General features: G+C 40.8%; 1 protein-coding gene across 1 annotated transcript in view; it reads right to left on the bottom strand.

Moving 5' to 3' along the window:
* Positions 1 to 18,515, bottom strand: part of AVEN (apoptosis and caspase activation inhibitor) — a 194,194-nt gene extending 175,679 nt beyond the window's left edge. Inside the window, exon 1 of the mRNA XM_033851414.2 lies at positions 18,025 to 18,515. Within this exon, the coding sequence (XP_033707305.1) occupies positions 18,025 to 18,270 (246 nt within the window). The 5' untranslated portion in view covers positions 18,271 to 18,515. The remainder of the gene's footprint in view (positions 1 to 18,024) is intronic.
* Positions 18,516 to 22,329: the final 3,814 nt, after the last annotated feature.

Here is a 22,329-nt window from a genome sequence, read left to right as displayed (position 1 = left end):
TAGGGTACACTGCAAAAGGGAATTAAGGTTGCTAACTAGTCCACTTTAAAGCAGGGAGACTGCCCTGGATTATACAGGTGGCCCACTGTAATCACAAGAATCCTTACAAATGGAAGAGGGAGGCAGAAAAAAGGAGAGAAAGGAAAAGAGATGTGACCACAGAAGTAAAGTGAGACAGACCCTACGTTGCTACCTTCGAAAACAGAGGAAGAAGCCAAGGGCCAACGAACGTTGGCCGCCTCTAGAAACTGGAAACATTCTCCCTGGAGCCTCCAGAAAGGAATGCAGCCCTGCAGACACCTTGATTTTAGCCCAGTGAAACCCACGTTGGGATTCCAGAACCATAAGATAATCAATTTGTATTGTCTTAAACCACTAAGCTTTACGGCAAGTTGTTACAGCAACAATAAAAAAAAAACAAATACGCCTCCTCTAAAAAGAACTCTCCTGCTTCAAGGAGAGAGCCCTTTTTAACCCAGTATCAGGGGGTGTCTTTACCACAGACGAGTGAAAGGGGGAAAAAATGTGTCATTCGCATGTGAAGTCAACAATCACAAATAAGAAAATCCGAAGATCAGTATCTAAAAGAATTGATATATGTAAGCTACAACAAAAAGCAGACTGGGCTATTCACGTCAGTAACAGTCTTAGTGGTCTTAGTTTGCATTAAATTTCCCATCAGTTTCTTAATCTATTTCATCTGAAGTCTTCACATTACCCACTATAAAAAATACCTATTTATTTATGGTTAGAAAGTTAGCCATCTGTATTAGCCATACAGACCACCCAAACAAATTACCACAGACCATGTGGCTTAAACAACAGAGATTTATTTCTCAGTTCTGAAGCCTAGAAAGTCCAAGATCAAGGTGCCAGCAGACGATGTCTAGTGAGGACCGGCTATCTAACTTGTAGATGGCTGCCTTCTCACTGTATCCTCACATGTCAAGGAGAGAGGGCTCTGGTCTCTCTGCCTTTCCCGACAAGAGCACCAGGTCTATCAGATTAGGGCCCCGCCCTTATGACCTCATTTAACATTTATCACCTCCTCACAAGCCCTATCTCCAAATACAGTCACCTGGGAATTAAGGCCTCAACATAGGAATTTGGGGGGAAACAGAAACATTCACTTCATAACATCATCAGTAATCATTATTTAGGTCAGAAAACAAAAAAGAAAGATATTTTGCCCAGAGAATATTCATTAGGGAAAACTATTAAGTCATATAAATTACCATAAACAAAAAGGAAAAAACTGGGAGTATAAAGCACTTCCAAATAGCATATTAATATACAACTTATATGAGTATGTTAATGAATATATATGTGTAGATACAGAGAGGGCCACATGCCGGTTGTGGGTGTTGACAGAACACAGACGGTCAGCTCCTGCACTAAAAAAGAAAGGTGCCCCTTTAATTTGTTCTTTTAAAATAAATGTGTATTTAAAGATATACCAGCTTTGGTAGTGGAGAAGTACAATGGCTGTGGCACCAAAAGTCACTATATATATATATAAACTGCAACTATCAACTCAGTTTCTACAATACAGAAAATGAAGGAAGTAGCATAAACGAAAGTCCATATATCAGAAGAGACTCAACGCAAAATAAAAGAACAACTCCCTAAGTTTGTTGTTTATTCCACAAAATTTATTCTCTAAGTTCTACCTTAACTCTAAGCCACTAATGCTGAAAAATCAATGAAACTATATTGAAATTTCACAAATATGATAATACATGCCAGATCTGGAGTTTATACTGCAAAAGTCCATTTCAGGCAACATTTTCATCTAGAAATACCTACGTTAAGGATAAAATATTAAGCAGCCTATTAAGCTTACACATTTGCTAATTATCCTTGCCTGAATTACCCTTGGCCATGACATACACACCAACAATCAGAGATAAAGCCCACACCCCCAAGAGATAAGAAACCCCCTCAGTAAAGAAGATTTTCTCCTACAACTTGTCTCTCTGATTCCCACTCTTTTTTCCTCTATGGGTAAGACGGTATGATTCTAACAAAACAAGGGGAGGAAGAACACAAAAGAGAATCGTGAGTGTACATCATTTCTCAGATCTCCAGTCTGGCTTGAAATGATATCAACAATCTAGGAAATAGAATTGAGAAGATTTATAATCACAGTGAAGAATTTGTTGCTGTTGCTGTTGTTTTAGTCTACTCAGCTAAGGTTTGAACCCACTCGGGTTTGCACGCATTCCGTGGTTGTTCAATCAATGACTAGGTATGAAATGAACGTTACTCCCATTTGGAAAAATGTTTCACTGCTTACCCCACCTGCTGTTCAAGGCTAAAACTGTACTTTGGCTGCTGGTTTCACGTCAGCTGCGAGCAGACACACGTTCTGTGCAGCAGACGATGCCTGGGAGTGGCCTGGAATTTTCTTTTCACTCCTGTTTTGGACAAGGGCACTGGAGTTCATACATCTAGTTCAACCTGCATTTGACAGATGGCTCAATTGTCCTTTATTTGATTAGGCCAAAGAGCACTTACACATTTGCTTTTCTCTCTACTATTCACTTATTTAAAAAAAAAAAATCCTTTTAACTTTTGTGAAGAGAAATGAAGCGTCACCATTTCACAGTCACTTGTAAGCAGTCTGCACTTCCAGAATGTGGACTTACAGAGCAAATCGGAATCTTACACGATTTTTTTTTAAGCTACAGGATGATTTAATTGATTATAAACTATAATGATGACATTATAAAACTGAGTGGTCTCTTAAAGGCTTTTCACACTTAAATGTTTTATAAGTGAGAGAGAGAATGAGAATGAATAAATACTTGTTTGCTATAGAGGTCCCAATTTTAGAAAAAGAAACTGAGAAGGGAAGGTAAGTGGGATGCTAAAAGTTTCCCAGTCTTTTTAATATCACAGCAGCCCATTTAGAACCCCTTATGTTTAAGGAACTAGAAACTGAGGGATAGAAGCATGGCTTCTTACCGCCTAGGGGGTACAGTGTGGTGAAGCCACACACGTAGACCTAGCATACTGGGCAGAAACCTCCATTTGTGTCATTTGGTGAAAATCTTAAATTCCCATCTCCACATTTTACTACCCCACATTTGCTATCTCTAAGAGCAATGAGATACATATTGAATAAACTAAAAAAAAAGTCAACAGATCTAAGGGATAAACTACAATTCAATATAGCCTAACCATTTGCTATATTAGAAAAGATATATATGTTTGATAGGAGAGCATGAAAAGTACATAACCCCCCTTCTAGGAGGGGAAAAAAAACAATTCACAATTCATTGTTTTGTTCATTCATAAACAAAAAACTTGTCCCATCCTAGAAGTTAGAAACCTCAGGTATTCATTCCACCACCAACTACCTCACTATATCTTTTAAAAGGCCTAAATCCACCCAACTACTAATATCTTCATCTATAAAACTACACTTAGGACTTCCCTGGTGGCACAGTGGTTGAGAAACCACCTGCCAATGCAGGGGACACGGTTTCGATCCCTGGTCAGGGAAGATTGCAGAGCAACTAAGCCCGTGAACCACAACTACTGAGCCTGAGCTCTAGACCCCGTGTGCTGCAACTACCGAGCCTGTATCCTGCAAATACTAAAGCCTGCACGCTACAACTACTGAAGCCTGCAGGCCTAGAGCCCGTGCTCTGCAACGAGAAGCCACCGCAATGAGAAGCCCACACACTGTAACAAAGAGTAGCCCCCTCTCGCCACTAGAGAAAGCCTGAATGCAGCAATGAAGACTCAGTGCAGCCAAAAATAATATTAATTTTTAAAAAAAAACAAAACTACACTTAACACTGCCAGCCTCCTTCACAGGGAGGTTCTGATCAGTTAAATGTAAGGATGCCTTTCAGGGCCTACGAAGAAGCAGTTCTAGGTAATTTAACTTAATGCTTGTTTCTTTACTCATATGAGTAATGCATGTCCATGGCAACAAAATAAAAATTCAATAGTACAGAAAGATATAAAGGAAAATCCTCCTTTTCTCCTATTCTTATTCCCCAAAGGTAACCACTTCATGTTTCTTATACAGCCTTCCATTGTATGCCTTTGTATGAATATCTTTTTACACAAATGTAACACTAAGTTTTCTGAAGTAACTTTTTCCCTTGATATTAGACATTTTCCACATCTACCCCATTCTTTAATAGCTACATGGTATCCCTCTGCATAGACATACCATGATTTACTTAACCAGTCCTTCTTAACAGACATTTAGAAAGTTGTTTCTAGATTTTCCTTATTTTAAACAGTGTTGCAAAGAACAATCATCTACTTACATTTGCTAACTATTCAGACATATTTGTAAGATAAATTGCTAACATGGAATTGCTGGGTCACGGGCTAAATCCTGATGTCAAATGGTTTCATTAATGAGTTGTATCAACTCCCACCAAGAGAAGAGTATCTAAGGTCACGGGCTAAACCCTGATGTCAAATGGTTTCATTAGTGAGTTGTATCAACTCCCACCAAGAGAAGATTATCTAAGTATTGAATATGATCAACACTTTTTTTAAAAAACATAGTTTTAAAGGTTCTTTCTGTATATGCTTTCATTAGGAAGTTTATCTGCAAGGAAATTAACATCTTTTTTTTTTTTTTTTTTTTTGGCTGCGTTGCGTCTTTGTTGCCGCGCACGGGCTTTCTCTAGTTACGGTGAGCCGGAGCCACCCTTCGTTGCGGTGCACAGGCTTCTCATTGCGGTGGCTTCTCCTGTTGCAGAGCAGGGGTTCTAGGTGCACGGGCTTCAGTAGTTGTGGCATGTGGGCTCAGTAGTTGTGGCGCACGGGCTTAGTTGCTCCGCAGCATGTGGGATCTTCCTGGACCAGGGATCGAACCCGTGTCCCCTGCAATGGCAGGCGAATTCTTAAACCACTGAGCCACCAGCAAAGTCCCTAACATAGATTTTTAAATATTTGTAAGCAACCTAATTTATGTTCCTACCATCTCTTTGAAGCAAATAAAGAACCTACAATTTCTACTTGGCAAAAGAAACAAAAGTAACAATAATAATAAAATTAGGGCACAAGAAATGCTCTGTCCTAGGTTAGTCCTGACCTAATTTTACAGCATAAAGAAACACTACTAAAAAGCTAGTTACTTTCATTATTCCCTGCTAGGTAAAAAAATTTTTTTTCTCCAATCCCGTTATTCTATACATAGAACTAACACAGCACATTTTTATAAATAAATTCTACTTTAAATTTAACAAACATGTACTCTTGTCAATTCATTAGTAACAGATTAGGAAATAGTTAAGAAAAAACAGAAAAATAAACACTAAAATTTCTTATGGATGCTAACATTTCAAATATAAGTTAAAATATACAGAACCATATAAATCACACAGCTTTAAAAAAAACTTTTCTATTTAATAACTGACCAAAAAAATGGCAAAGATAAAAGTGGCAAGGACTCCAAAGTATAGACGAAATAAGAATCAAGTCTGAATAATACATACAACAAATGAGTTTAAAACATAAATAGAAAACAAAATAGTGAAAAGGGGCGCTATACATATAAGACCTCTGGATACTATAATTCCTGTTTTATTCTCACAGTCTAAAAAATCTGTGGCTTGCATTACACTGGAAAGTTTAAAAGATTTAGAACAAGGAAAATATAAAATCCAATGTGATTTAAAGCTCTTGTGTAGATCTGGCCCTTGGGAGAGCAATAACTTTTTAGTTACTGAGCTCTCAACCACCAATGAAGGGTACTTCAAATAGCATAACAAAGGCAAATGAAACATAAAGGGTTCCCCTGACCTGAACTCCCAAATGACACTGTCTAAAAACACACACTCTCTAGCTTGCTCCATTTACCTTCTAAATTACCTTCTATTGATAAATCCTATCACTCATCTGAACACCACAGTGCTATATCATGTACAGGCCTTCAAGTAGCTTACAATTAATGAAGGAGACATACAAGTAAATAACTGACTATAATAAAATGAAGACTAAAAATAAGTGCTCTATTTACAAAGTACCACATTGCTAACTGAGGAAAACTGGAAGCTTCACTGAAGGTGGCATTCGAACTAGCATGTGAGGATGAACAAGATTTTGAAAACCAGAGAGTGTGAGAAATGTAATATATCAGTCAAAGTTTGGGTTGCAAACTATAGAAATCAATTCTGGCAAACCTGGGCAGCAAATGAATTTACTAAAAGAATTTCGAGTAGCTTATGAAATAGATAAGAAGTCTAGAGGCTGGGGGAAAAAAAAAAACCCAAAACACCCAAGCAGGAAACGAGCAACTAAGAACTCAGTCACCTAACAGAAATAGTGAGGATGCCATGATCATTGCTATAGCAAATAATCTCTAATTATCCTACATCTATATGTCATTTCCTCAAGATTCAAAGCCTAATAAAGGACATTATTGGGTCAACTGGAAAAATCTCAATCAAGTTAGATGATAGTATTGTATCAATTTAGTTTCCTGATTTTAATAATTGTTCTATAGTTATGTACGAGATTTCCTTGCTTTTAGAAAATACAGGGCTTCTCTGGTGGCGCAGTGGTTAAGAATCTGCCTGCCAATGCAGGCAGCACGGGTTCGATCCCTGGTCTGGGAAGATCCCACACACTGCAGAGCAACTAAGCCCATGCGCCACAACTACTGAGCCTGCGCTCTAGAGCCCAGGAGCCACAACTACTGAAGCCCGCATGTCTAGAGCCCAAGCTCAGCAACAAGAGAAGCCACCGCAATGAGAAGCCCGCGCACCGCAACCAGGAGTAGCCCCCAGTCACCGCAACTAGAGAAAGCCTGCGAGCAGCAACAAAAACCCAACGCAGCCAAAAATAAATTAATTAATTTTTTTAAAAAAAGAAAATACATACTGCAGTGTTTAGGGATGAAGGGACATCATGTCTACCATTCACTCTTAAAGATTCAAAATAAAATCTTTAAGAAAAAACAAAATAGGTCGGTGCTTTGTGTACATCTAGAGGGGTGGGATAGGGAGGGTGGGAGGGAGAGGCAAGAGGGAGGACATATGGGGATGTACGTAAATGTATAGCTGATTCACTTTGTTATACAGGAGAAAGTAACACACCATTGTAAAGCAATTATATATAGTCCAATAAAGATGTTAAAAAAACAATAGTGTGTGTGTATGTGGAGAGAGAGAAATAGGAGAGGGACAGGAATATAACCTGTCCAAACTAAAGTGATTGTCTTCCGCACAAAGTCCTTTGTACAGTGCATGACACCACACAGTCCCTTCACCCAGAGATAATCCCTATTATTTGTATATGCATCATCTTGCCTGCCCATCTTGTCATATTTTCTAATCAAAGTTTATTTGTAGAATCCTCTTTTCAAATGCAATGTATTTATGTTGCTAATAATATACAACTATAAAAAATTTGAATAAAGAGAAAGACAAAGTTCCACATAGTCCCTATATTTTCCCCACTCCAAACACAGATTAATAGCTTGATACGTATTCACACCCTCTCAGGATTTTAAATGAATGTACACATCTTATAATTTTGACATAAATACATATTATCTTTTTTCCTTAAAGTTTTATCATGACATCTTTCCAGTTTTATATCAAAAGACCATACAGCAAAATGTTGACTGATTATTTCTGGGTAATGATAGTACACATAATTTTTATTTTCTTCTTGGTATTTTTCTGTTATTTAACAGAACAGGTAGAACTTTTGATCTTAGGAGATACCTGTATCTCTGATACAAAAGGGAAGGAAAAGAAACAGATTAATTTTGACAACATAGGGAGGAATATTGGAAGTCAAATTTGAGAAGTTTAGAATTGAAGAAATCACATGATAGAGACCATGATGTGGTGTGTATCAATCCCATGTAAGTGAGTGTCACCCAGGATGTACTAAAAAATATAAACTGTAAATTAGGTGCCAAAATCTTCAGAGGAATCAATCATGAAAATAGTCTCATAAAATGATAAAATATCATATTTGACTAAATAATTAAAAATCATTCATTTTTGCCTACTTACTTACCATACTCTGACTATATGTGGTCAATCCCAAGTTGAGTTTCAGGAAAAAAAAAAAAGTCTCTCAAATTAAACATTAAAAAGTCCCCCAGGGCATTTTTTTTTTTAGTCTCAAGGGAATTCTTCCTATGTTTTGGCTCAGTCAAAAACACTGTTGTTGGGGCTTCCGTAGTGGCGCAGTGGTTGAGAGTCCGCCTGCCGATGCAGGGGACATGGGTTCGTGCCCCGGTCTGGGAAGATCCCACATGCCGCGGAGCGGCTGGGCCCGTGAGCCATGGCCGCTGAGCCTGCGCGTCCGGAGCCTGTGCTCCGCAACGGGAGAGGCCACAACAGTGAGAGGCCCGCGTACCGCAAAAAAAAAAAAAAAAAAAAAAAAGATTCTGTTGTTCCAGAGAACAGAACTCTGTCCTACACATAACAGCGTTACGGGGAGACAAGTTTTGTCACAAAAAGAAAAAGAAGTTTCCAACAATTAGAAAGAGTAGCAACGGCTGCTTCAAAAAACAGTAGGATAGAAGCACTTCCAGAATGGCGGAGTAGGGACTTCCGAATATCCACTCTGCCACAAAAGCAACAAGAACACTGACAAAAAATTGTTAAAACCAACACTTTCAGAACTATGGAAATTAACCAAAACTTTGCAACAACCCAATGAGTGTTTATTCAAGGAAAACAGCTAAATTTCTGTAAGAACAGCAACTTGCTTATTCCAATCCCACTCTACCCAGCTCTACAATAGCCCTGAAAACCAAAAGCCTCACTACAATGGTGACTGTGAAAACCAGCAGCCTTGCAGCCACTGGATAGGGTAGAAGAGCTTGCCAAAGTCCCATCCCCAGAGAGCTGTCACTATTTGACTTTTCTGGAAGCTCTGTGAAAGGCTCCATTCTCAGATCTTGCTCTTTTTTTAAAATAATTTATTTTATTTATTTATTTCGGCTGTGTTGGGTCTTCATTGCTACACGCAGGCTTTCTCTAGTTGCAGTGAGCAGGGGCTTCTCTTGTTGCAGGGCAAGGGCTATAGGCGTGTGGGCTCAGTAGTTGTGGCTCGCAGGCTCAGTAGTTGTGGCACACATGCTTAGTTGCTCCACAGCATGCAGGATCTTCCCAGACCAGGGCTCAAACCCATGTCCCCTGCATTGGCAACCAGATTCTTAACCAGTACGCCACCAGGGGAGCCCTCAGATCTTGTTTTTATTTGAGCAGACTTAGAACTCACCCTGGGTAAACAGTCATATAACCAGGAAGTTTGTAAAAAAGAAAAAAAATCAGCAGCAAAAGTTTAAAATCATAGCCACTTGAGGCAGTGATACCAGGTGGGCTCAAAAGAGGCTGAAACTTATAAGGTAAAACTGGAGAATGAGATGCCCAAGAGGGCATTGTAAAGCTTTGACATATTCCTGAGAATCTAGGAGGCCACGCACATGTGCAAAGCTGTGGGCATGCCCAGGAAAGATCTGAGAAGGCCCTAATCTTTTCCCTCAGGCCAACCTTGAGGCTCTGCACAAGCAGGAAGTGAAGTTAAGGCAGAGCTGTAAATTTCCTGATAGAGCATTGAAAACATACCCAAAAACACACGCACAGAGCCTCTCAGTAAAGGCTGGGAGACTTACTGCTTCAAAGCTTTTAAGGAAATTCTAAATGAAAAACGATAATATCTTATTCAATAAGTAATATAAATTCTAAATATTCTATACATCTGTAAGTTCCTGTGTGTGACTAAGTGTAGTTTTGCATTTGACCTGCATACTCTAAGAAGATTAACACTCTGCATGAGGGAGGACAGCAGCAAGACTGTAGATAAAAGAACCACCTTTGACTGTGTTCATCTAATTTCAATCTTTACAACTTTGTAAGGCAGACACTCTTAGTCACCCTTTACAGGTAAGGGAACTGAGTTTCAGAAAGCTTATGCAACTTTCCTGAGGTTTTACAACTAGTAAGTAGGGGTTTGGAAGGTAGGTTTGTAACCAGTCGGCTACACTGCAAAACACGCATCACTGACCGCCATGTGATATAGCCTCTGACAGGAAAATGAAAAAACAGAAAACAAAAAACATGGGTGGGGGCTGGCGGGGAGGAGAGAAAGGAAGGAAGAGAGACAGGCAAAAAGCAGAACTTAGGTGGGTTTTGAGAAGTTATACCCTAACTATTCATTTGTCTCTCAAGTCCTGTTATCTACCACCTTGAAACAGTAATTCCTATTTGTCCATAATGCTTCAACTCTGATACTTATGTTTTCAGAGACCCCATCCCACATGGGATCACCATGATGCCCCCACCAGCATGGACACCCATCCTCAGGCTTCAACAGCACTTTCCCCTCTCCTCCCTGCCCCCACGAAGCCACTCAGGAAACAGATGAGGTGCAAACCTGAAGCTCCCCTCCCTGCCAATTCTGTCTAAAAACCCTCCATTTTAAGTCTACTTCCATACGGTAAAAATGAAAAACCAACTTATCTGCTTAATTTTCCCCTCCAATATACATAAAATAATTGCTCTTAAAATAACATTTTCTATTAACCTCTTAATTCAATGATTCTCTTGACTGTGAAAAAAAATACTTTTTAAAACTTAATAGGTAAACAAGGACCTACTGTATAGCACAGGGAACTCCACTCAATATTCTGTAACAACCTATATGGGGAAAGAATCTGAAAAAGGATATATGTATATGTACAACTGATCACTTTGCTGTACACCTGAAACTAAGACAACACTGTAAATCAAATCTACTCCAATATAAAATAAAAATTAAGAGAAACTTAATAGGAATTGCTCTACAAAATCATAATACTACTGACATAAAAAAAGAAGCAGTAAACCAAAATACAACCTGGGAGTGGGGTGAAGGACAGTAAAGGAAAATAGGAAGCCAAGCTTTGCCTTTAGAAAAATACTCATTTCTTAATCAGGCTTTGCTCCCAGAGAACTCACAAGTTCTTCAGAAGGACCTGAAGTTTGTGTATCTGCAACAGGGATTAAGCCTTCTTCAGTAGTATAAAATAAGACTAGGCGTTAGTTAGTCCAAGTATTAAACAAAGACATGTTATTTTATCATCAGCATTGTAGTAAAAGAAAAAAAAATGAGAGCAAAATATCCTAGTCTTCAATATCGTGAATCCAGCTACTGGGAGGTGAACTTTAGATTCATAATAGAACCACAGAGCCAAACCCATGATTTAAATGAAATTCACACTGCATTAGACTTTGAGAGAGAAGGCTAAGTATTTTACATTTTCCCAAAATGCAGCTGTTAATGGTCCTTTCAAGCCAGAGACTACAGACATCTAAATTTGGCGACTAATTATTTCACAAAATACACATCCATTGACAAAATCTCCCAGCGCTAGTAGCTTCCCACAGCTAAACACAGAAATGGAGGGATCACAGCACTGATAATCCAAGAGTATATATGAATTGGGGGCAACAGTCCTGTCACCCCAATACTTTGCTTAGGTTAATATTAAAATGTGTTTGCTAGCCCTCAGTATAGGTTTGACTTGGTACTAAAGAAATATGGATCAGACGTATTTGTATCAGTCCTTAATAGCAAGAAGAAAAAAGGCGAATTAAATATGTACAATGGGGAATTCATTCTATCAGTCTCTTACAAATTTTTTAATTGTCATGCTATGTGCACATACCAATGATGTGCATGGATGGTAGAAATGGCATCCTTGGGAGTACTGTTCTTTACAGAAATTGTCTTTTAAGTAATTTAAGGCTGACAGACATCAGGTTAGTCAAATTCTAAAAACAGCATCCTAGCAACATCAGGATAAAACTAAGCATATCAATTTGTACTTCTCAACACCCTTTGACAAAATCCACTCAAAGTGTGATATTATCTATAACAATTATCAATGCACTGCCCCATGAAAACTCTGTAGAAAATATTCAGACCAACAAAGTTGTTGATTATTTCCATCCAAAAGGAAAAAGTATTAAAGAATTTATTCTTGGTACCTCAACACACACGCACAAACGGCTCTAACAAAAGAAAAAGAAATTTTAAAGAGAATGAATGTAGTGCCCTAATAAGTTAATTGGGAGCTTCTATAAAATAGAAATAATTGTGTCAGTATGGTCTTTATTTCTCCCTTTGGTATTTCAAAGTGCATCAGGAAATAGCGACATCTGAAGAGAAAACACCTTTACAACCACTTAATTTCTTAAAAAAGCCTTGTCAGTCATGCTGTGGTGTGGCTAAGACCAAATGACTTCTTACACAGCCTCTCTAGAGGTCACCTGCACAGTGTCCGGTACTGTGAAACATAATCACTACTTTTTCTGAAGAAAAAAGGAAAAAGCAGAAAAGGCTTACTACGTAATTCCCCAGGAAATGTAGCCGTGTTGAATTATGAGCTTGCCATTTTCCATTCTAGCACTAGTTTAAATCAGAGACAGTAACACTACTAAGAATGACAAAAAATTGGAAACCATACTCTGCATAGCGTGAAACCCACCCCAAAAAAACCCAGAAAAACAAAAACGCTCCAACCTTCTGGGTGAATACATGCAATAAACTATCTTACTAAGGAAAGAAAAAAAAAAGTAAGTAATGTGATTTTTTTTTTTTTTTCCCAATTTAACAGTGAACAACACAAGCTCCTGTCCTCTAGGACAAAGCAGAAAGTCAAGGGCTAAGGCAGCTCAAAGACGGGGCACCGAACTCAGTGAGAGAGAGGGTTCAGGTCACGAGGAGATGAGGGGAAATCATCCCTAAGAAGGAGATCCTGAACAGGGCCTTCTGACAGTAGTGCAATTAGCAGAGCCTTCACGTATGGATTTCCTCTTTTCCCTGGTACTACCCTTTTTCACAGGGCTCTACACAGGCTCCCGATAGGGAGGAGAGCTCGTAAGTAATGTGATCTCAGCAGGCCCCTGATGGAGCAGGCATAGGCCTGGGGGCGGGGGTCATATAGATTTTCCTAAGGGTTTTTGAACAAGCACGTTTTTAAAAGAATCAAGTTCCAGTTCCAGATATTCAATGTCCATACTCTTTCCTAAGAGCAGTCTATCTTAGAAATACAGGACACTTAGCACTTGAGGACAAGGCAACCCCTTCTCGGCCATTCTCAGTCTGACTGTGGTGCATTCCCTGAAGCCCAAGCAAAGGGTAATGAAATACAGGTGTAGATACTGGGAAAGTATTGAGACCTTTCACAAATCAGTAGTTTCCAATTCCTTGTTTTCAACAAAATTGAAGGAGGACCTAATCTAGTCGTCAGCTGACAGATCATTCAAATGTTTTACAGTAATGATTTCAGCATATAATCAGAAAGGTGTTCAAAGAATTGAGTGACACTTACATGACAAAACTCCAACCAGTCCCATCTACCAATTTATGAGAACTATGTTTCTCAGTACTTACACCTATAAAAAGAAAAATTAGGAAGAGAATTGACAGTGAATCCTGTCTCATTCAGGCAATAAGTAATATTCATTCATGGATACCCAACTAAACTCATTAGGGAAAAAGATCATTTACATGATATTTTTACATAAAATTTTACATGTTTAACAACTGCTAATTAAAATAGATTGTATATAAATCAATGTGATTTTAACTTAATCTAAAAGAAAAATTTATACCCAAGCCTTAAGGTTACAGAACATTTTTTTAAATCACAAGTTGTTACAAGGAAGCAAAAAGGGTAATCACTAGAAGATTTTCAAGTTCAAAAATATATTACGGGCTTCCCTGGTGGCGCGGTGGATGACAGTCCGCCTGCCGATGCAGGGGACACGGGTTCATGCCCCGGTCCAGGAGGATCCCACATGCTGCGGAGCGGCTGGGCCCGTGAGCCATGGCCACTGGGCCTGTGCGTCCGGAGCCTGTGCTCCACAACGGGAGAGGCCACAACAGTGAGAGGCCCACATACCGCAAAAAAAAAAAAAAAAAAAAATATATATATATATATATATATATATATATATATATATATTACACTGGGTCAAGCTCTAAGGGAGATGTGGAATTAAAAAACAAGTTAAAAAGAATAAGGAATAATGTAAGTCTTCTCACTGTTAATATTAATGTGATTCTTAAATGGATGGTGGTGTACAAACTTCCAGTTATAAGATAAATACTAGGGATATAATGTAAACATGAGCAATATAATTAACACAGGTGTATGTTATATATGAAAGTCAGAGTAAATCCTAAGAGTTCCCATCATAAGGAAATTTTTTTTTTAATTTTGCATCTATGAGATGACAGTTGCTCACTAAACTTACTGTGATAATCATTTCATGATGTATGTACACCAAATCATTATGCTGTACACCTTAAACTCATATAGTGCTATACATCATTTATAACTCAAACTGGAGAAAAAAATAACATTGAGGGACTTCCCTGGTGGCAATGGTTGAGAATCTGCCTGCCAATACAGGGGACACGGGTTACAGCCCTGGTCCGGGAAGATCCCACATGCCTCAGAGTAACTAAGCCCGTGCGCCACAACTACTGAGCCCTTGTGCCACAACTACTGAAGACTATATGCCTAGAGCCCGTGCTCTGCAACTAGAAGCCACCACAATAAGCCCATGCACCGCAACGAAGAGTAGCCCCCACTCGCCACAACTAGAGAAAGCCCGTGTGCAGCAATGAAGACCCAACACAGCCAAAAATAAAAATTTTTTTAAGAACAGAAAACCTTGAAAAGAAAATTTTAAAAAATAATAACATCGAAAAAAGCAAAAGGTGGAAAAATAGATAATGATGGCGAATATTAAATGACTATAGTATTTAGACTCCATGTATAAGAATGATGTGACACTTCTATTTAAAAAGTCAATACAGAGACTTCCCTGGTAACGCAGTGGTTAAGAGTCCGCCTGCCAATGCAGGGGACACGGGTTCAAGCCTTGGTCTGGGAAGATACCACATGCCGCGGAGCAACTAAGCCCATGCGCCACAACTACTGAAGCCCACAAGCCACAACTACTGAAGCCTGTGCGCCTAGAGCCCATGCTCCACAAGAGAAGCACTGCAATGAGAAGCCTGCGCACTGCAACGAAGAGTGGCCCCCGCTCGCCGCAACCAGAGACAGCCCGCGCACAGCAAAGACCCAACACAGCCAAAAAAAAAAAAAAAATTAAAATTTATTTAAAAAAATGAATAAGAGCAGCTGACACATTAACATGGAGCAAGAAAGCAAAGATCTGACACCCACAATAACTGAATATGGTATCTGTATTACCTTAAAACCTATAATCATATCAAAACATCAGGAAAACAGGTATCACTCAAGTCATCCATACATCCGCTCTTCACATCTCTGAATCACTCCAGATGCAGTCTGGGGTAGTAGTTAAAAGATTCAGCTGTGGAGCCAAAATGCCTGGGTTAAATTCAGACTCCTTAATTTGGTGGTTGAGTGATACTGGGTAAATCACCTAAGCTCTCCTAACTGAGTAATCTAACTGTGCCTCAGTTTTCTCATCTCATACTAAGTGCTCAATAAATGTAAGTTACTATTAATATTACAGGGAAGAAAAAAATTTCCAAGGACTGCCAATAGGCCTTGACTTCCTCTCTGTTAACAGTTCATCAAAAATATTAATATAATACTAAGCAAATCCTAGTATTGGGTTTTTTTTAAGTTAATGATTGCATTAAGTATAATATTACACCTAGTCGGTATTCAGTGAAGATAATTAGCCTTATGACATGCTTACCCAAACTCCATAGGCTTGGGGTTCATACCATCTATAGAGGAAATGATTTAAGAGCAAGAGACTAGCAGATGCAATGTACTCAACTAAGTTACCTTGGAGTATTACATATCAAGAAGTTGTTTGGTTTAGTTTTATTTTGGCCTGTTTTCCACTTATAAGCCATGTATCCGTAGTAGTCTACGGTAGCAAAGGGAATAGACAGTATTCAATTCTGGAGTTAGGTACCTGGTCCTTACACAGCTAAAACTCCACTGTGAACTTTTTTTCTTTCTAATCATTTCAATTAATCTCCATTTGGGGCACAAATGCACCACAGGATATGAGAGCAAGGAGGCCTCAGGCACCTTAATCAACCTTCTCCCACTTAGTCTTTAGGCACCAAGAAATGGTATTCTTAGCAAGCCTAAACAGGAAGAGCACTTCAGAATCTGAGATGTGGAAGTGACCTTACAGGCCACCAACCCAAACCAAAATGAAGGAATAATCTTTCCAACCACTCTTCATCCACCTCTGCCTAAAAATATGATGGTGGTAGTAACAGTGGCTGCAGCTATGCCCCAGGCACTGTGCAAAGCATCTACATTCACTGACACACTGAATCATTAAACTGTGAAGTGAGAAAATCCTAAAAGAAAACACAAGATGGAATTTTTCAGACCATTGTAAAAAAGGATAAAAGCCTAAAGTTTTAATACAATGGTTACAATATTAGCATAAATCAAAAAATACATTATGGTGTATGGTGTATGGTGTATCTCTAAATGATACACCATCATTTCATTCAATTTAGTTCAACAGAGACCAAATACCAAAGGTACCATTACTACAATTACTGTTAAAACATGATCCCTGCAACCAAGGAGTGTCCCCTTTATTCTCAGTAAAGCAGTGATTGGTTCACAAATATGTAAGAGATAAAACAGTCAAGTCAAAGGCAGCTGGGTATAAATCCCAGCTCTGCCACTGGCTTCAACAGCTTAGGCAAGTCAGTTAACCTATAAAAATGAAGATTTTATAAAATATACATATAAAAAATTTGTTATCAAGTTGTTTAAACAACTTTCAAGTTACTAAAAAAATTAAGTTGTAATAAAGTTATATAGGTAAATAATGTTATAAAAACAAGATGTGATATATAATGTGCACTAGACTCGTCAGTTTCCTTCATTTCCTGATGAGCTGACTCTAAGAATTTCTTCATACCTCTCTCAAATTTTACTTATTACCTGCCTTAATCCTAACAAGGTTAAATATGGCACACTTAAGTTTTGTATTTTTTCCAACTCTACTTCTGTACACAACTCCTATCTTTAGGGACATCCTACCTACTATGCCCTTAAGATGTTACAAATATCAATACTTCAGTAATAGGAAATTTAACTCAACCCAAAATAATTTTTTAATCTATGCACATGGGAATTCAAAATATAAAGACAGTTTTGTACTACAAATGTTAAAATAACAGAACAGCTCATAAAGAAAGTAATTTAACTCCTTTAGCTAGGGTATCAGTAGAGTAACAGTTTGCCCCCAAACCATTCCCTGCTCCAAGCTCTAAGACACTTCCAATTATGAATGTGTGAATATGGCCGATTATATTGCTAGTAAAATTGAGACCTGACTGCTGAAACATTTACAGATAGAAAATTCAAATAGACGAAGGCCACCACCCCCTGATTCCTACACATATACAATGAAAGAGAACTATGCTATTAAAAAAAAGAGAACTATGCATCCGATCCCGCCCCCAAATACTATAGAGTCCAGCTTGTCGGGGTCATTCTTTCACTGAGTAAACATTTATTATGTGCCTACTGTGTGCCACGCATTGCACAGGCAGTGAACAAAACTGACCCCCAAATCCCTCCCTTCTTAATAATAGGAATGTCTCCCTGTGAGGTTAGGCACTAGGAGACCAAGCCCTGGTTGTCCCTACCCCAAAAGAGTTAATCACACTGACACCCGCACCCGAACCCAACCGGCCCCCTTGACTTGCGGACACAGCCGCGGCCGCTGGGTTCTTTAATAATTGGGCCAAGACCTCTTGGGCAGGCGGGGGAAGCCCATGGCCTTGAACCTCAGCGCAGCCCAGCAGAGAGGGAGGAAGGGACGCACACCCACCCCCCACGCCACGTGTGCACCCCAGCGCACGCCCCCGCCGCCCTCCGCCCGCCCTGCGCAGGCGCTGCCGCCGTCCGGCTCGCGCATTCACTGCACGCCGCTCGCGGCTTCTGACTCTGGGCCCGGACCCCCACCGGGCCTGGACCCACACCAGCCCCGGTCCCACGAGGCCGCGACCCCGACCAGGATCCCACCAGCTGTCGCCTCTTACCGGCGCACTGGCCCCAGCGCCCCAGCCTCGTGGCTCTCGGCGGCCGCCTCGCGGACCTCCTCCTCCTCGGCCTCCGCGGCTGCCCCGGAAGCCCCTGCCGCGGCCCCGGCGGCCGCCTCCATCCCCGCCGCCGCCTCTCGCCACCGCCGCCGGGGCGCCGGCCCGCTCGCGGTCGCGATCCCCGGTAGGCCGGCCGCGGCCGGGTCGGCGTCCTCGGCCGCCCCGAGCTCCTCGCTCCGCCTGCATTTGGCCGCCGCCGGCGGTGCTAAGCGCGCAGGAGCCGGGCCGCCGCGGAGACGCCCTTGCCCCACCGGAAACGGGCCGCACGGAGGAGCCGCGAGCGACGGGCCCCCGGTGACAGCGAGCGCGGGGTGCGGGGCCGGGTATGAAGCTGGCCGCGGCGGGGGCGGGGCGGCCCCGGGGCCTGGCAGGTGGGGCCGGAACCTGGTCTCCGGCACGGCCGGGGGCTCAGAGGAAAGGCCTGACTAGTAGAAGCTGCAAGTGGGAGACAGTGGTGTTTCTGGGGGAAGGGCCGTAGTATAAGTAAAAGGATGGGTTATAAAATAAAGTTTATATAATATGAATTCGTTTTTTAATTAAAAGAAGAAAGACATACTGATACGGTGTATTTGCCTAAGAAAAGGTCTTAAAAAGTATATACCAAAACATTAGTGTTACCGAGTCCAAGCTCCTGGTGCACGCTGCAGAGGACAGGCCAATGAATCCGAGAGATGACTTGTTGGGGCAAGGAGTGAAGACTTACTTGGAGACACAGCAAACCGAGAAGAGAGTGGACTTCTACCCCCAAGGAACCAGCTGCCTGTGTTGGAACTCAGGCTTCTTTTATACTAAAACGGGAGAGGGCGGGCGAAGTCAAACAGGTTCTCTTCCTCCCTGCAGTCATTCACAGGTGGGCCTGGTCAGGATGTTATCTTGTGAGCTAAAAAAAAGGTATTTTAGCTTAATGCTCACTACCTGGGAGGCAGGGTTCCCAGAGATGGGCCATTATGTATAATTGAAGCTTACAGGCAACAGCCCTTTAGTGACTAACTTGTAATAGAATAGAAGGTTCTTCCCTATTACATTAGTGGTTAACTGCGGGGTGAGACTTCCAGTGAGTTAATTTTTCCATTTTTTTTCCTATTTAGTCTTCTGATCATCAAAAATGAATAGGTGTAATTATTAAAATTCCTTCATACCTCTGGGTTCAGGAGGAGGTATGAAGGAAGGGGGGGGCAGCCCTCAGGTGAGAGGTGTGGCCTGCAACAAGCCACTGGGAGTAGAGAGAACAGTGCAGCCTGTCATGGACAGAAGGGGCTCCCAGGACGTCAAAAGAATTTTTATAGAAATGGCTGCTTTAGCTCACACTTACTGAGCACATGAGCATTTAATTCTCCTGTCAGCCCTGTGAGGTAGGTACTACTGTCATCCTTATTTTACAGATAAGGAAATACCCCTAGAGAAGTTAAACCACTTGTCTGATGTGACACAGCTACGGTAGTGGTGGAAATGACATTCTAATTCAGGCAAGCTCAGTCTATTCATGTTTGTGTGTCAGTGTCACTTAGTAGACAGTTTTGGGGACTCACCCATATCTTATGATTTAATATTTTGTTCCTTTTTATTGCTAAGCAGTAGTTCCTTTTATGGATCCAGTCTATTTTAACCAAGGGGGAAAAGGGCCTTTTGTTACATGGGAGCCATTTTTAACTTTGTATTACCAGGACTTCCCTGGTGGCACAGTGGTTAAGAATCCACCTGCCAATGCAGGAGACACAGGTTTGATCCCTGGTCTGGGAAGATCCCACATGCCGTGGAGCAACTAAGCCCGTGTGACACAACTACTACTGAGCCTGCGCTCTAGAGCCCACGAGCCACAACTACTGAAGCCTGCACACCCTAGAGCCCATGCTCCACAACAAGAGAAGCCACAGCAATGAGAAGCCTGCAATCGCCACAACTAGAGAAAGCCCGTACGCTGCAACAAAGACCCAATGCAGCCAAAAATAATAAATAAAATTATTTTTTTAAAAAAACTTTGTATTGTAGAAACCACATGAAAATAATACAGAGAAGGGTTAAAACATCCATCATCCAATCAGTGTGGTGAAACAGGTGTCTTTTTCCCAATCCTTTCTGTCGCTTTCTTACATTCATACATAGTTAACACTGTTCATTGCTTCTAATTATCTACTCTGTGTTAGGCGCAGTGCTTGGTCTTGAAGATTTAGAAAAAAAGAAAAGAAAGAAAAGCCACAATCCTTGCTCTCAAGTATGAATAGCTCACTTCCCAGAAGGAAGAGAATAACTCTGTAAGCAGGTGATTGCACTATTGTGCTGAGTGCAGTGAGAGATTCAAGGTGAAGTCTGGAAGGAAGAAAAGTTAAACTGCCTAAATGAGTCTCCCAGGGCTTCATGAGAAACAGACCCAGGAGCCAAATCCTGATGGTTGATCAGGAGTTTGCCTGGTTGATAAGTGGGACTAGAGAACTGCTGAAGGGTTGTAAACTGCAATCTTGAACAAAGTAACGCAGAGCACAGTTCTGAGTACTTCCCATATAGCACTTCCTTTAGACCTCACAGCAGCCTTATGAGGTACTACTAGTGTCATCCCTGTTTCACAGATGAGGGATCTAAGACGGAAACGTAAAGTAACTTCCAAATCACACAGCTAGTGAGTAATGGAATGATTGGAACCCAGGGAAGTCTGGCTTCAGATTCTATGCTGTTAACCACTGTACTCAGAAAACCATTCTGTAGAGGAGACTCAGAATTCCAGGCAGCCATCAGGAAACTACTGGAAGAGTCCAAGCCACAAATAATTAGGGCCTATATTAAGTTGAGAGCTAAGAAGGAAGATAATGGGACAGATAGGAGATGGGAGAACTGATGGGACTTCGTGTCCAATTCTAAGTGGGGAGGTCAGGGTGAGAAGTTAGGGGTGATGCCCAGGTTTCTTGCTTGAGTGACCAGGTAGCTAATGATACTATTAGTCAAGAGAGGAAATACAGGGTTGGGAGAGGAGATGTGTCAGGATAATAGTATTTTTTTTAACACTGTATTATATATTTTTCTCTATTCATTGTCTTAATAGTTAACATTTTTGTCAATAGACACTGTCACTTCTCACACAGTACATCAATTTTTCTTTCTTTTCCCTCTCTACTCTTCCCATTTTTTATTCCTCCACATCCTATTTCTCTGTTTTTCTACCTTATCTTTTTGTGTGAAATTCACACTGTCAACGGCACTCAGAATTAAGTTATTCATCCTCATGCTCAAATTCATAATCCCACCCCTAGAGAAACACTAAACAAGCAGATGGGAGTAGTAACAAGAATTTTATCCTTTTCTCTGCGCCCCATAAAGGAACCAATAGGAGAACCCCTTGGACAGCCTGGGCCCCCATCCTCTATGTGGCCAGGAACTGTAATGGTCTGGTGCGTTATCTCTTCCTAATTCTACGTGCAGTGACATAAAGTTGGTTGCTTGAAACGGGTTACAGTGGGAATTTTTACACCACGGAAATTGGCAAAATTCTGCAAATCAGTGGGGGTGGAAACAGGTTGTTAAATATTGATCAACACACCACAGATTCAGGCTGTCACCAAGATGAAGATCCGCATATGAATCTCACACCAGACAGCACAAATCGGGGCTTCTCAACTCTGGCACATTTAGGACTCGGTCATTTTTTGTGGTGGTGGTGGCTTGTCCCGAGCATTGTAGAATTTAACAGCACCCCCAGCCTCCAGCCACTAGGTGCTACCCACTGGCGACCCTCCCTCCCCCCAGTTATGACAACCAAAAATGTCTCCAGACATGTATCCCAAGGGGCAAAATCACCCTGCATGAGAACCACTAGCAAAAATGGATTTAACTGTATAACTATCCCTCAAGAAGCCTCCAAAATTATGACATTGAAAAGATCAGTGGGGGCGGGGGGAGCAGGAATTCCCTGGCAGTCCAGTGATTAGGGGTCCACACTTTCACTGCCGAGGGCGTGGGTTCAATCCCTGGTCGGGGAAATAAGATCAGTGGGTTTCAGATTAAGCCAACTTCGTTCAAGCAGAGAGACTTGTTTGTGGGTAGTAACAGGTAACATTTATTTAACATTTACTTTGTGCCTGGCACAATTCCAAGCACTTTACACACACTAACGCATTTAATCTTCATTTATATTTCTATGAAGTAAATACTATTATTCCTATTTTACAGATAAGAAAACTGAGTCACAAAGGAGTTCAATCATTTGCTCAAGCTTTGAGTGACAAAACTGAGATTCATACCTGGTCAGTCTGGTTT

This window comes from Tursiops truncatus, chromosome 2 (genome assembly GCF_011762595.2).
Source record: "Tursiops truncatus isolate mTurTru1 chromosome 2, mTurTru1.mat.Y, whole genome shotgun sequence".
Classification (NCBI taxonomy): domain Eukaryota; kingdom Metazoa; phylum Chordata; class Mammalia; order Artiodactyla; family Delphinidae; genus Tursiops; species Tursiops truncatus.
This window is presented reverse-complemented; position numbering and strand designations above follow the sequence as displayed.